This window comes from Oryzias melastigma, linkage group LG6 (genome assembly GCF_002922805.2).
Source record: "Oryzias melastigma strain HK-1 linkage group LG6, ASM292280v2, whole genome shotgun sequence".
In the NCBI taxonomy this organism is placed as follows: domain Eukaryota; kingdom Metazoa; phylum Chordata; class Actinopteri; order Beloniformes; family Adrianichthyidae; genus Oryzias; species Oryzias melastigma.
Genome location: NC_050517.1, coordinates 26,459,501 through 26,473,940, shown reverse-complemented (window position 1 = coordinate 26,473,940; position 14,440 = coordinate 26,459,501). Strand labels below are relative to the sequence as shown.

At 34.1% G+C, this 14,440-nt stretch overlaps 1 protein-coding gene across 4 annotated transcripts in view; it reads left to right on the top strand.

Moving 5' to 3' along the window:
- Positions 1 to 2,655: 2,655 nt before the first annotated feature.
- Positions 2,656 to 14,440, top strand: part of hydin (HYDIN axonemal central pair apparatus protein) — a 77,894-nt gene continuing 66,109 nt past the window's right edge. For 2 of the 4 annotated variants that reach the window (XM_036212493.1, XM_036212492.1), the window contains exons 1-6: positions 3,534 to 3,842; positions 4,491 to 4,616; positions 6,819 to 6,938; positions 7,202 to 7,336; positions 8,476 to 8,675; positions 10,642 to 10,766. In XM_036212493.1, coding sequence (XP_036068386.1) covers positions 3,699 to 3,842; positions 4,491 to 4,616; positions 6,819 to 6,938; positions 7,202 to 7,336; positions 8,476 to 8,675; positions 10,642 to 10,766 — 850 coding nt within the window. In that variant the 5' untranslated portion in view covers positions 3,534 to 3,698. Of the gene's footprint in view, positions 2,908 to 3,533; positions 3,843 to 4,490; positions 4,617 to 6,818; positions 6,939 to 7,201; positions 7,337 to 8,475; positions 8,676 to 10,641; positions 10,767 to 14,440 lie in introns of those variants that run through there. The other 2 variants (XM_024282698.2, XM_036212494.1) reach the window with 2 other exon arrangements.

The window sequence follows — 14,440 nt, the reverse complement described above, 5'->3', positions numbered from 1 at the left end:
GAGCATATCAAACCCAGACCGGGTTCATTTATTGAACACGACATGTCCAATTTTGAATTTGAAGTAAAAGTACATTAGGAGCACACACAACCATTACTAGGGTTTTTTTTTAAATTGGCTTCTGTTGAGATTGCCCTCCACCAGCTTCCCCCAAGTTGGTTGATGAGGAAGTGAGATGCAAACATCTTGTTTAAAAAAAATCAATTCATTAAAGTTATTTAAAGTTGTTATTAAAAGTTGGATAAACGTTCTACGCAGCTCTAGGTGTCGAACAGAATGCATTGTTCACCAACTCACGAGCAATAAAATAAAGCAGATGATAAGGCAGCAGAGGCGTTCCCTGTCTGCATACACACACATAGTAAAAGGAATAGACAACTGGTTCCACATGTCAGGAGGGGAGGAGTAATCACTTTATGGCTTCATATGGTAATGGAGGTGTGGCTTGTGCCCCTTGGTGTGGAAGGAAGGCTATTTTCTTCTGGCTGGGTTGGAGATTGCAGTCTCCCTCCTTCTGTGTCCACTAGAGGCACCTGGGGCGGTTCTGCTGGCCCAGGTCTGGGTAGCTGAGGTGGGTTGCTTATAGTGGGTGGATTTCCTCAATCTCCTATCCTGTGTAAGTGTCTGGGGGGCCCTCTGCTGCTTCGCCTTTGACAGGAGACTTGGTGTGGGGGTGACCAGGCACTCTCACTCTTTTTACATTCCATCATACACCACAGTAGAACACACTCACCTGAGCACTGGTGTCAGCTCACCTTTGCACAAATAGTGTGCATGGTCAAATGTGTGCTTGACATCTGTTGGTTTGTATGCACAAGTATGTGGTAAGTACAGCAAAGAACCTCCCGTGGGTTCTGGGTGGGCCAGAAAAAGAAAATACAACCGAAATAAAAAGGCAAATCTGAAAAAAAAAATATTCAGTCGATCCAGCTGGTGTAGGAAGATCTTAGCTAAACATCTGAAAGAAGACTAAGCAGGCTGAGAGATGATCTGAAGATGCTCTACAACTCTACAGATTTCTTCACCTTGGAGAGAGTAGGTATCTGTTCAGTTCAATGCTGAGTTTATGTAACTTTGTAGCACTCCTCCAAGGTTGCCAAAGCACAAGCTTTTTAGGTGCTATGACATTGCTATTGGTACGTTTTAGCCTTTTACATATGAAAATGGGACAAAAAACATCAATTAATTTTTCTCACATTTTTATCAAAGCTAAGACAGAATGATTATCAAAAAAGTGTGATATAAGTCAGTAAAAGTTTGCTGATTTAAATATTGACTTTAATTATAGACAAAACTGTTAAAACATTATATGCAGTTATATTGTATATTTGTGAATGTAGAAAACATAAAAGTTTAAATCTAATCAGTGCTAAAAGTAAACGTAATTGTAAAAAAATTGATCTGCATCAAAATTTTGTATGTTAAATTTATATGTTAATTAGCAAATCTGAATCAAATTTTTTAAATCAAACGTATACATCGAAACTTTCAATAATAACAAAAAATGTTAATTCCATCTAAATCTAAATTTTAAGCATAAATGTCATTAAAAAATATTAAATCTAAATAAAACGAAATAAATACTGTGCATTTATTTGGAAATAAAAATATTATTATTAATATTTAAAAAAAAAACCTCTTCATTCTATGTGCTTGAAAAGACTTAGTCTATTGTTCAGAGCTGTGGGTTCTTGTTGCATTGAAATTTACACTTATCATTAAGATTTAGATTTGCCATTAAACTTTTAGAGTTTACATTGTACTTTTTTGTATACTTAAAATGTAACTGGATCTTTTAATATATATTAAATATATATATATTTATATTTATATATGGCTCCTTGAAGGCGAGGCCCAGCGCTGCCCGTCCTGCGGCTCCCACTACAAGCTGGTTCCTCACGAGCTTCCTCAGTAACTCCTCCTCCTCATCATCGTGGTTGTTCTGCCCTTTTGGGCTCGGTGTATTTTCAGTTTATATATATATATATATTTCTGTTCATTTGTAAAAAAAAAAAAAAAAGCCTTTTGGAATTTTCTTTTTGAAAAATATATTTTTGACATTGACATTTTTCTTCACATGAATTGTATTCATTATCTCATTCATGTTTGAATTTTTTTCTTTTTAGTGTTTGAAATAGAATACTAACCATATGAGACATTTTTAAAAATAATATTTGACTTTAATAAGATGAACATGCAGCAAATGTAAAAAAAAAATTCTGATACAAACGGGCAAATTTTAACTACGTCTGCTTTATTTTTCTCTGTTTAAGAATAAAAAGCAGCTAAAAGCATATATTTTTAATGTACCTTGTAGTTTATAATTCTTTTGTATGTTCTGCGTTTTACCCTGTTTTTTATGTTTTACTGTGAAGCATGTTAGTATTTTTATCTTGAAAGGTGCTAAAAAGTAAAGTTTATTATCATTATTGTTGTTGTTATTTTTATTATTATTATAAATGTATCTATAATAACATCACAGAATTTCTGGTGAAATAACAAATTTTAAAGCATTAAAATGAGCAAATCCTTTGAGAGAAAGTAAAGATGTGACAATTTGTTTTCTTGTATCTTTTTTTGGAGACATTCTTTTTTGCTTTTAGCCATACATATTTTTTTAGTTTACATTTATCTCATGCTCCTCGATCCTTTAGACATAGAATGGGGTGTAACATAAATTTATGGTATTATACAAAGTCACAAGTCTAAGGTTTATATCTGTCCTCTAAAAGGGCTTCAAGCCTTTCCAGCCAATCAGAGAAGGCTTTACTGGGATCTAGGTGAGTCCGTTGCTACAGCAACACACTGCAACGAAAGCCAGAGCGCCTTCAAGAGAATGACTGAAGTTCGACCACATCTCGGTAATAGTTCGACAAACTAATCACTTAAAGAAGAAAGCTTTGATTTGTAAGTGTAATTATAAACCGGGGGAACATTATTTTTTTCGGCAAAAGCTGCTGACAGAACGTATTTAAACTTAGAATATTTCAATTATCGTACAAAGCTATTCCGCGTTTGTGAAATTACTATTCATTTTTCTCGACAAACATTAATTTTATTTTAGTGAATAACGAATTTTGTGAAAAGAGAAAAGTGTTTGATTAAATAAATGAGCTGACGTCATCAGCGAAAGTGCACGGACTGAACGTTATGTACAGTTAGCTTGTTTTTTTAGCATCACAAAAAGCTAAATGCTAACATTTATTGGCTTTTTGTGGTTTTCTGTTATGTTTACAACATTCTCACAAGTTCACGCGGAAATGCACAGAGCTGAAGGTAAAAAAAGTGACAGGTTTTAATAAAAAATGAAGTTATCTGTGAATGTCATCATTTTTTCTTTGCTAAATTTAAACACACAGTAAAAAGAAGCATCATATTAACACTATCAGATTCAAATGACCTCAAATATGCAAGTAAACAGCTTTTTTTTGACGATACATTATAAAGTAAAAATATTTTTGACTAATTTTTTGATTCAGTTCAGAACTCGGTCAAAGAATGCAAAAACTACACTGTTCTCCTTTCATTACTCCCAAAAGATCAAACTGCCACAGTACTTTAATACTTACATTTTAACTGTCAAAAGCAGAAATATACGGAGGAGAGAGACTGGAGTGAAATGAGCTCTATAATTCTTTGAGCATTTCTGGCTCCTTCTTTTCCTTGGTAAAAAGGAACAGTTACATTTATTTTAATTTATGTATGCAGTACTATTTTTATTTTTATTTTTTGCAGGAGATTCTGGCGCACATTTGTCCAAAATGAAAGCTGTTCAAGTTCAGAACAAAGCATCACTGCTTTGTCAATATAAAGTGGTTGCAAAGGAGAAGAGACCAAGACGGGTGAGAATACCTCGCTGTTTTTGCTTTGTCAATTGACATATGCAGCAAGTGACAACATTATAGCAAAAACACATAACAAATTACTTGTAATGTGGATGTCCTAACAGAATTGTCTCATACTTTTAAAGTAATATATATTTTTTTCTATAATTATTTGTATTTGAGTGCCGTTTCAGCCTCTTTACTTGTGCAGTACTGTTTATAGCCATATTGCCGATAATACACCATTTAAAATTCAACCTAGGACAGCTCACAACACTTTTCAACATCCTTACTGACGAAATTCTGTTTATTTCAGCAACTTTGTTGTTGTTAAATTATATATTAAAGTGTATTATAAATGCACACTTTCTGTCAGCTGTTTACTTTTGCATGTACTGTAACCTCCTGCTGCATTATTCATTGTGAGTTTAAGATAAAATATCTTCTGACCTGTTCTGAAACAAAACAGAAGTGCAAAGGATGTTGCTATCTATCTAATAATATCACTATAAAACAAGCAAATGAACTTTTACTAAATGTAGCTGATGGTGGTTGCTGTAAGATGTCAAATGTTGGGCATTTAATTTGATCTTATTTGTTGTTCTAAGTTATCGAAAAGAGAGTAACTGTTGGTAAATAATGGCCAGTGATGATGTGTCCTTGCAGATGACGCCGTCAGCTTTCACCCAGAAAATGCTGCAGTCCACAGAGGAGCGCCTGAATAACACTACTGAGGTGAACCCGCCACGCATCCTCGAGTGGTTTGACACGAGCAACACCATTCATCAAAAAGTAAGTGCAAGTTAATGTTGTTTTTTTTTTCTCTCTGCAGCCTTACAAGCCATGAAAGCAGCAGAAACGGCTGCAGATGGCTTAGTGACAGCCGGAACTGAGGCAGTTCAAATGATAAAATATAACACCAGTTAGAAATTTAAGGGTAAAACTAATATTCTGACTTTCATATTTGTTAGAAAAATCAAACTCATGAAAAAAAATGCATTTTCTATTTGCACAAGGATAATTTAATGTAGTTCATTCAGTTTCACTCACAGCTGACAGATTTGTTTGATGCAATGACAATAATTAGTATTTTTTAAAATTATTTTGACACATTTTAACAGTTAATACAGTTAACCTTATAAAGGCATAAAACAAACTAAAACCATCATGCATCAATTAAAATCAGTTGTTTTTTTTTCTAAAAAAGCAAATCGCCCTTAAACTTAATTACTCGAGTTAAAACTGAGATATTGCCTTATAATTTGTTTTTTGCAACAGGATCCATGAATGTTCAGGAATATTAACCTTTTGTGATTTCAGATCACAGGAAATTTGTATTAATGCAGGAAAATCCAGGTGTTTTTGTTACAAGTCTCTAGAAAGTAGTAAAATGGTCTGTCTATTCAAAAAGCAATTTTTACTTAAAAACTATATATAAAATTATGTTAAAATCTAGCAACAAAGAGTTCCACACAAGCATCCAAAAAGGGAAAAATAAGCTTAAGAAATTAAAATGTTCAATAGAATTATTTAAAATTGAATGTTGTACAGCCCAATAATAAGTGGTTTTTTTTGCTAGTTCTAAGCAAAAGGTTTGTTTCTTCTGAGTTGTTATGCAGTTGTTTTTTATTTCGAGACAGAAAACTAGTGCAATAAGCGAAAATGACTAATTTTAGGACAAAATGAGAATAAATCCTAGTCGGTCCATCTTAATAAATCTGCATAAAATCTAAAACTAGCATTTATTCTTAGATTATAAATCTAAATTGAAATAATAATAAATGTCAGTCAAACTTATTGAACTTTAAAATAACATCCTTAAAACTGAACAAAAAATTACAGAACAGTTTGAGTTTTTTGAGTATTAAATCCAGTTGTTTGGTTGTCAAGAGTTTGGAGCAAAAAGTATTTTGAATCATTTTAATAAAAATGTATTTACCTTTAGATCCTTGCTTTTAATGAGACAAAACATTTTGAGAAAAGCTTGTAAATGTGTATAGAAAAGATAAGTTAAAACAACTTAACACCTGGTAACATTACTTGAATGCCTTAAAACAAGGTTTTAATCTGCTAGTAAGAAATAGTTTGCTAAAGGAGAATTATGCTGAGCATGAGCAATTACTTTTTATTTTACATGTCAGGCAGCTTTTTTGTCTTTAAAACAATAAAACCCTTACTTTAATTTGTTTGTAAATAGTTTACAAAGTTAACACTTGTTTAATGACAAAAAGAGCACAGTTCAGTCCTGACAGCACAGTAGAAATGAACTGATGATGTCTGACGGGCCTGGCCAAACCTGGGAGACCTCTAACTTTGCGCCAGACCTTTTCCTCCTGAGTCAGCAGGTGCTGTTTGATGGGCAGAGGGCAAACAATGTGACTCATTAGTTTCGGTGCAGAATCCAGCTGAAGGCTTAAGCAGAGACTCCATCAGAAGTTCACAAATGTCTTTGAAATGAAGAGATGCCCTCATCGTCAGCAGCAGCAACACTTGTCGCATTTTCACCTTGTGTGCTTCCTTTAACGTTTTTTTTTTAGCTGATGTGTTGAATATGCAAATGTTGATGCCCAGCAGGATATGTTTGCTTCCCTATAGCTTGAACTTTTGATATTCAGTTTGAAAGGAGGCATGTTTTTGCTGGTAGCCTCAGAGTCAAGAGTTTTTACGATTAAGCATTAGACAAAAAGTCTGATTACTTCTTCAGAAAATTACAAAACTATCATATACCATTCTAAAAAACATTTAAATCTTTTTATGTGTTAAAACAGCCAAGTTAAATAATGCAACTTTTAACAATACTGGACAGATTTTTTTTATTTGTTTAGCTTTTCATATATTTTTGTTACTTATCTTTTTAATTAAAAAGTCAGAATATAGATTTTCTTTTTAAATTATGAAGCACAAGGATGCTTATATTTGGCTTTGAAATGTGTATGTGTGTTTATATCTTCTTCAGTCGTCTCCATGAGGTCATTAGAGGTTTGTGTTTTTCAGTTTTCAGTGGCTCACCTGGAGCGACCACTTTTCCAGCCCTTCCCATCAGAGCTGGTTTTCCAGAACTTCACTCCACTACAGACTTACAAGCTACCTCTGATCCTCCTTAACAATGACAAGGCGAGTTCATCAAAAATGTGGTAAACTTAATTAAAGCAATGGATAACTTTCTTTTATCAAAGCTGGTGTGAAACAAATATATTTGCTTTGCTTGCTCTGACATTTTAAGCAAAGACAAAATTTATGGCTGTGAGAATGTTGGAAAAGGTCATGAGGGTTTGGAAGAGATGTGTAGACAACAATCATGAATATAGCATCTTTAGGAGTTTATGCCTTCCTGCTGGTTTGTTTTCAGTCTGATAAAGTGAATATTTCTCCTTAAGGTTTTACGGCATGTGAAACTGGAGCAGCCGGAGTCAGAGGACTTCTTTGTAGTGGGTCCAGTCAATCCAGGCACCAAAGTGGCCCCAGGAATGAGTATTACGTTTACTGTTGGCTTCACTCCCAAGGAGAACAAGGTAAGCAGAAGACAGAGAAAAACACAGTATAAATGGCATAAAGAAGCGTAATAACTCAAGTTTTGAAGACGTTTAAGTTTGATGGGAAAGTGTGTTACAGCGCTGTTAAACATGTTCAGATCTTAAAAAAAAAAACAAAATCTTAAATAAATTTGTGACTGGATTCACATTCATATTTTCTTTTTATATTTACACAAAAATATACATAATTAAAAACTAAAAAAATATTTTATCTTCCCTTAGGTAAAGATATTCATTTACATGATCTTTACAATAAATCAGCTTTTTAATTTATTTTAAAAATATTTTTTGTGCTGTTCACATCACACAGTCTTGAAATTAAATCACAAATATTTTTAGATTTTTAATATCACCATGGATTTTATATTTTATAGAATAACTGAAGAGGGGTTTTATGGTGTAACTGTAATTTACTGGACTGTTTTGGGGTTTTAAAAAGATTTTGAACCTTTTAGTTAAGATTTTTAAAACTATTTTGGTCAAATATTTGCTTTTATAGATTAGTTGTAAAATGCTAAAGTCTCATAAGTCATGGGTTTAAATGAGCTTGAGTAAATACAAGGTGGATGAGACCTTAATGATAAATGCCTCTAATACTCTTCAAAACTTTTTTGTTTGAACTAAATAAAAGCCATGTGACTCCATGTTAAACAGCACCTATAAATTGTAGTTCAATAGGAAGCTTGTATTACTATGGAACCTTTTTTAATGTGATGAAAATGTGACTTCAAATTATGATTTTTTTTTTCACAATTAATTTAGTCATTAAAGTAGTTTTTGTTTTTATTTGTTTTTTTTTTTTACCCCTGAAAATAAGCAAATTTGTGTCCCTTCATATTTTGTGACAGTTCGGTTATATTTTAGATCTTTGAAGCTGCACATAATCAACCTAACTTCTAATCTAAAAGATATATAAAATAAATATAAAATGTTGTTTTAAATAACATTTTGTGTACCACGAGAAATGTTCTGGCAAAACATTTGTTTTGCATCAATAAGTGTTGTTGCCAAATTAATCATAACTTATGGTAGCATGAACTGTAATCAAGTGTTTGTAAAATACACATAAATGTACATTAATGCATAAACAAACAGTTTTTTTCATCATTTTTCTTCAGGACTATGAGGACAAACTGATCTGTGTGACAGAGAGAGAGAGATTTGAGATCCCAGTCCGTGCTATCGGGCCTCGTGCCATTCTGGACTTTCGAGATGAGATTTTGTTTCCAGTTTGTCTCGTGAAAGCCTCCACACAGAAAACTCACCTTCTCCGGAACATCGGAAACAGCCAGGCGAAGTTCAAGCTGCACACTCAGCAGTAAGAGCCGACAAAAGACAAACTCTGAAAGGAAGAATTTTCTGGGTTACACTGAAGCATAAAACAGAGATTTTAAGTTTGAGTAAATTACTCCGGTCAGTTAGGAGAGATCCTTAACAGTTTTATAATCTCCAAATATGTAGGGTTCTAACATAAAACATTTAAATTAGGCTGCATTTGAAGAGTTGCGAATCTTATGAACTATTTTATTGTTTTGTTTTTTTAAAATGTATTTTTTGTTTTGTTTTTCTGTCATATCTGTCCTCCTATTTTAGTGTATGTTTTTTTTTTGTTCTTTGTCTACTTTTGTCTACTTTTGATTTTTGCTTCTATGTTAATGAATTTACTGCAGCCACATCTGTGTTGTTCCTGTTTTTGCTGTTGTCTGACTTCTATAATCCTTTCTGTAATGGTTTAATTTGTCTTTTTGCTTGCAGACCATGAACCTGTTCAATGTTCAAGGCTATAATTTTATATATTTGCATTTTTACATCTTATAGTAATATATATTGTCTCTGTCTTAGATAAACAAACAAAACATTTTACTTGCAAGAGATAATAGAAAATAACAGCAAATGTCAAAATGGTTTTTTTTTGCATCTCATGAGGAATTTGAAAAATTTTCTTAATTTTAAATATATCATAAAACTCATAAAAATAATTGAAAGTGTGCTAAAGAGACAACATAGGAAGTAATTATGTTATTTGGCAGCAGATCACATTAATGATTTGAAGGCAAAAAAATCCTTCAAAGTGCCATTAGGCTGCACAAACCTGCATCCACAACAATTTGAGAATAATACATCATCTTAAGTGCTTAAAAATGGAAATACAAAATCTGAAGAGTGCAGAACTGAACTGATGTCATTGATGATGATAAAGGAAGTCACCTATTCCACCTATGAAACCTTACAACTTTCAACTTGTAGATGTGATGTAAAAATCAGGCCATTGGCATTGAAGATAATTTCTAATTCTTTCTGAAAACCACGGATATAAACTTTCAGATGTCAGAGAAGAAGAAACATCCTTTCTGCTATTTATGCCCTCCCAATTCAATTTCTGGTTTGAGTGGCAATGAGGGCTGCACGGTGGCGCAAGTGGTTAGCGCTCTCGCCTCACAGCGAGAAGGCCCCGGTTCGAATCCCGGCTGGGACCTTTCTGTGTGGAGTTTGCATGTTCTCCCCGTGCATGCGTGGGTTTTCACCGGGGACTCCGGCTTCCTCCCACCATCCGAAAACATGCTTCATAGGTTAATTGGCGACTCTGAATTGTCCCTAGGTGTGGATGTGAGAGTGGATGTGTGAGTGATTGCGGCCCTGCGACAGACTGGCGACCTGTCCAGGGTGTACCCTGCCTTCGCCCTTCAGTAGCCGGGATAGGCTCCGGCACCCCCGCGACCCCGAAAGGGAAGCAGCGGTCAAGAAGATGGATGGATGGAGTGGCAATGATGCCTTTGGAACAGACTAGAACTGCCAAACCCTGATCCTGAGGATCTAGTTGTCTCCACTGTTAATTATCTATATCTGGTGATCCGACACAGGTAATTAGTGGTGAGTAGTCCAGTTCCAGCTGCCAAACAAGCCGGTCTCGAGGACCCAGGTTTGACAGCTGGGCTTTAGATCAACAGATGTCCACATCATGACATCTTCTCCAGGGAGGACTGTTGTTTTCAGCAGCACACTGCAACCTTCACTTTGTATGTTATCCTGTAAGAAAGGTTTGTTGATACACAAACCTTCAAGTAATTCACTCCTTTGAAAACATTTTATGAATCAAAAGATAAAGATATGACACCACTCCTTAAAGAGCTCTAGTTTAATATAAATAAAGAAAATCAACAACTGAAAGACATTCCTAAAGCTGCTGCAGCGTGTGCCCTTGGTTTGACTTTTAAAATTTTAACACAAACACTTATATAAAAATGTGAATGAATGTCATTTTATACGTGTCTTCTCTTTTTCAGGCCTTTCTCTGTAAAACCCTCCTCTGGGACTCTTGATGTTGGCGAGAGCCTGCAGGTCACTGTGAGCTTCCATCCCTTAACCGTAGGAGACCATCGGGAAGATCTACTTCTGCACTACCACACAGGTAAGAACTACATCCTCAGGTCTTTGCAAAATATATCAGTTATCTTCTTAAAAAAAACATTTCAATGAAATCGCCTCAATTTCAAAAGATTTGACTGGTACTCGTCCATTTTTCTCTCTAACGTAGTGGCAAACCAAATATTCTGCTTATATAGAAGATTTCAAATGTAATGTTTGCTCAGCTGTGTATCGTCTGATTACGACTGTCATCATTGTCAAATTGTGTGTGTGCATTTTGTTCACACAGAGATGGACTTATTCAAGTTACAAAAAGGAATTTGCATAATAATCAGAGTCAAATGGAGCAGAACTAAGAGGATGAATGAGTCTGTTTGCTGTAATCACTGAAATGAACACGACAATATGAATCTGCTGGCTGCAGCAGTGACCTTGTAGCAAAACATGCCTGTAAAAGGAGCTGGCTCACAAAAACACTTCAGGTGTGAAATATTATGAGTTGCAGCAAATCTCTACAGTAAGAAGTAGTAGTTCTTGATTTTTTTATATGTGGTTTAAAAAAAACTGAAGTGAACCCACAGATATAAAAACTTTATGTTTTGTTGAAACAAACATGCTATGTAATAATTTAAGCATTTAGTCTCAAAATGACCTACTTCATGGATCAAACAAGCTATTTTGGCACATGGAACATCATCCAACAAAACATTTATAAGATTTATAATCTCAAAAGTCTGTTTTTTTACAGAAAAACAGCAAAATTAAGACCAAATGTTGAAATAGACAATAAAAAATTAAATCTTTTTTGCTCAGTATCAGTTACTGTCACAGACATTTCCACCTGTATTGGTCATTGTATTGGTTTTGCTGTAAACCCACAGAGTAAAATCAGGTTTTTGGTGTTTTTAACATGTTCTGGTAACATTTTTCTAATGATGTGAAGAAATTATGACATCATCATTAAATAATCAGCTCTCTCTTAAAAATGTTCACATATCAATGTCCAATATTATTTTGAAAAATCTTTAAAAAAAGAAAGAAAGGGATTTAATAAAAAGCAAACTAAAACATTACCATTTATTTACTCTTAGAAAAGAAGATCTGAACAAAAATTAATATTTTAATAGAGGTCAAAGTTTGTACCTCCTGCCTCCCTTTAGCTATTTTTGCTCATTTGGCTGAAATTGCGTCATTGAGACACTTTTTTGTTGCATCAACCATTGTCTTAAATCTATCCTAAGTGTCTAAACTTAAGCATTAGAAAAATTACATCCTTTTGAAATTATATTTTTCATAGAAAGTTTTAAATACAATACATTTTTTTATGTCAAATTATATCACTGGGATCACTCAGGGATTTTGATATTAAATGTCTATGTATCTAAATATGTGGGAAAACATTCAGGTTTTCATAGGGTGTCCTAATTTTTAAATAAAGAAAATTAAGCAAAAAATTTGCATTTCTGTGAATTGGAGCCAGACAAAAAAACAAGTTTTTTAAAAAGAGCTGATTTATTTAAATACGATGGTTTGCCCACAAGCTCCCTGCTTTGCTCTGCAATGGGGATGGAAAAGAGGGTGGTGTTGCCAGGCAGCGGTCCTGCCCACAACTCAGAGGCAGATTTCTAATGAACTACTGCCGCTCTGCAGAAACTATGTCCTAGAAAACGACACAGGTTTTTGAATTTTTCTAAAATGACAGTCGAAATTAAAAGACCATTGGGATCACTTTTAAAATGGATCATAAGATGATCGGAGTGGGTCTTTAAAGTAAGTTTTCACAGACTAAGCTTTTGCAGCTTTACGTCTCATACCCAAAGCTAGCATTACCATTAATTAGAAGAATAAAATTGGAACTGCTTCATAATCAAACAAGTAGCACTTAATGAAGTACTTGTAACTTTGTCTAACTTTGACCAGATTGTCAGAAAGAAATGATTCACGTTTAATATCATCCATGGGAATTTGAGGAAGCAGCTGTGCAGAATTCTGCAGGCAGGAAGGCTAAGATTCGTATTTTGATACATGAACAATTTAAGAAAGGAAAACAAAAACAGTTTGGTATGACATTTTCAAAATAAATATTGTTCAATTTTTTCTTACAATTGACACGAAAACCTTTTATTATTCGCGCAAAATTGTGCAACACAGCGTTCAGTTCTCTGCTTTGCCGGTCTATACAGGAAACAATGTTGCCATTTTGTCTGACGTCTTGTGAAAAGGGTCTATTATATCATGGTTTGCGTGTCATGTGTTATTTTTTTTTTTTTTACATGTTTTACTCTCTAGCTAATTGTATTAATGTGAAAAAAAATTCTTTGTTCCTTTGTAACAGGCATATATAGTTGTAGAAAAAAATGACTTAACTTTGTACTCTGTCCTACACTCATATATAAACGTTCATCCATGTATGAATAAACCTACTTCAGATTTTACAGTATATTAAAATGTTCCTGTGAGACTCTAAAAGTGAGTGCTCATGTGTGGGTTTATTTCTGCTCTGAGCTACAAAACCAAATATGTCAAAGTCTGATCATAAGTACTGGTGATGAGAATCCAGTTCATCCTCGGGGAACTGAGCTGTGAGAATTAAGTTCATGACAGCAGTGCTATATTTTATTTACTGTTCAATGTGGCTCTCTCAGAGGAACTCCTCTCCTCTTCTCTCCTCTCCTCTCTTGTGCCTAACCTCATAAACTCCAGGAAACTCACATAAATTAAAACATTGCACACATGGCTTAAGGCAAGAACTTCACATTACCTTCTGCAATAACTAAGACATTTCAATCACCATTATTCATGAATAATCAATCTCCTTCATGTCACTTCATACTACGTTCAGGAGTTTGTGTATTTCATTAGAATATCATCACTTTTTGTGATTCTTCACTTCTGACTCAACTTTTATTTTTATATGTAAGATATTTAACATTTATGTCCAGTTTTAAAGAAGAGATCGTTTTGTTTAAATTGGACTTTCATATTCAGCTAAGTTTATTTTTAGTCCACAACAGCATGAAGAAGACATGAACATCATGAATAACTCATGAATCATGATGGAAATAACTTAGATGTTGCATTAATTCATGCGTCCTTCCAGCCTCAAGGCATCTTTGAGATTCACTTAATACATTTCTGCATGTTCTTGTCAGAAGTTATGCATGAAACAATTTATGTCTGTTCCTGCAATAATTCATACATGAATCTATCAAGCTGTTGATAAAGTGGCAGCATTGAAACTTTGATGTTGTTGGAATTGTTGAGCTGCCGGATTTTTTTTTTTTTTGGTTTGTTTTGTTTCTTATCTAGAAATGTTCTGAACTCGACGTGCTTTTTTTCTGAGAGCTTAACTGTTCTAACTAAAAATAAAGACAGTAAACACCAGAGGTGGGACCAAGTCATTGTTTTGCAAGTCCGAGTCAAGTCCCAAGTCTTTGTCCTCAAGTCCGAGTCAAGTCCCAAGTCAAAAGCACTCAAGTCCCAAGTCGAGTCACAAGTCAACACCAACAAGTCTCAAGTCGAGTCACAAGTCCTACTATTAATGTTTCAAGTCATTTCAAGTCATTTAATAAACAATGTGGTATTAGTTACACAGATTATGTGTGCTTTTAAGAACTGTATTTTGAAAGTATTTTAGCTAAATTCCCACTGAGTTGATGCATCCCCACTTCAAAAATCCAAAATAATTTCTCTATAACAAAAACGCAGTTAACCACA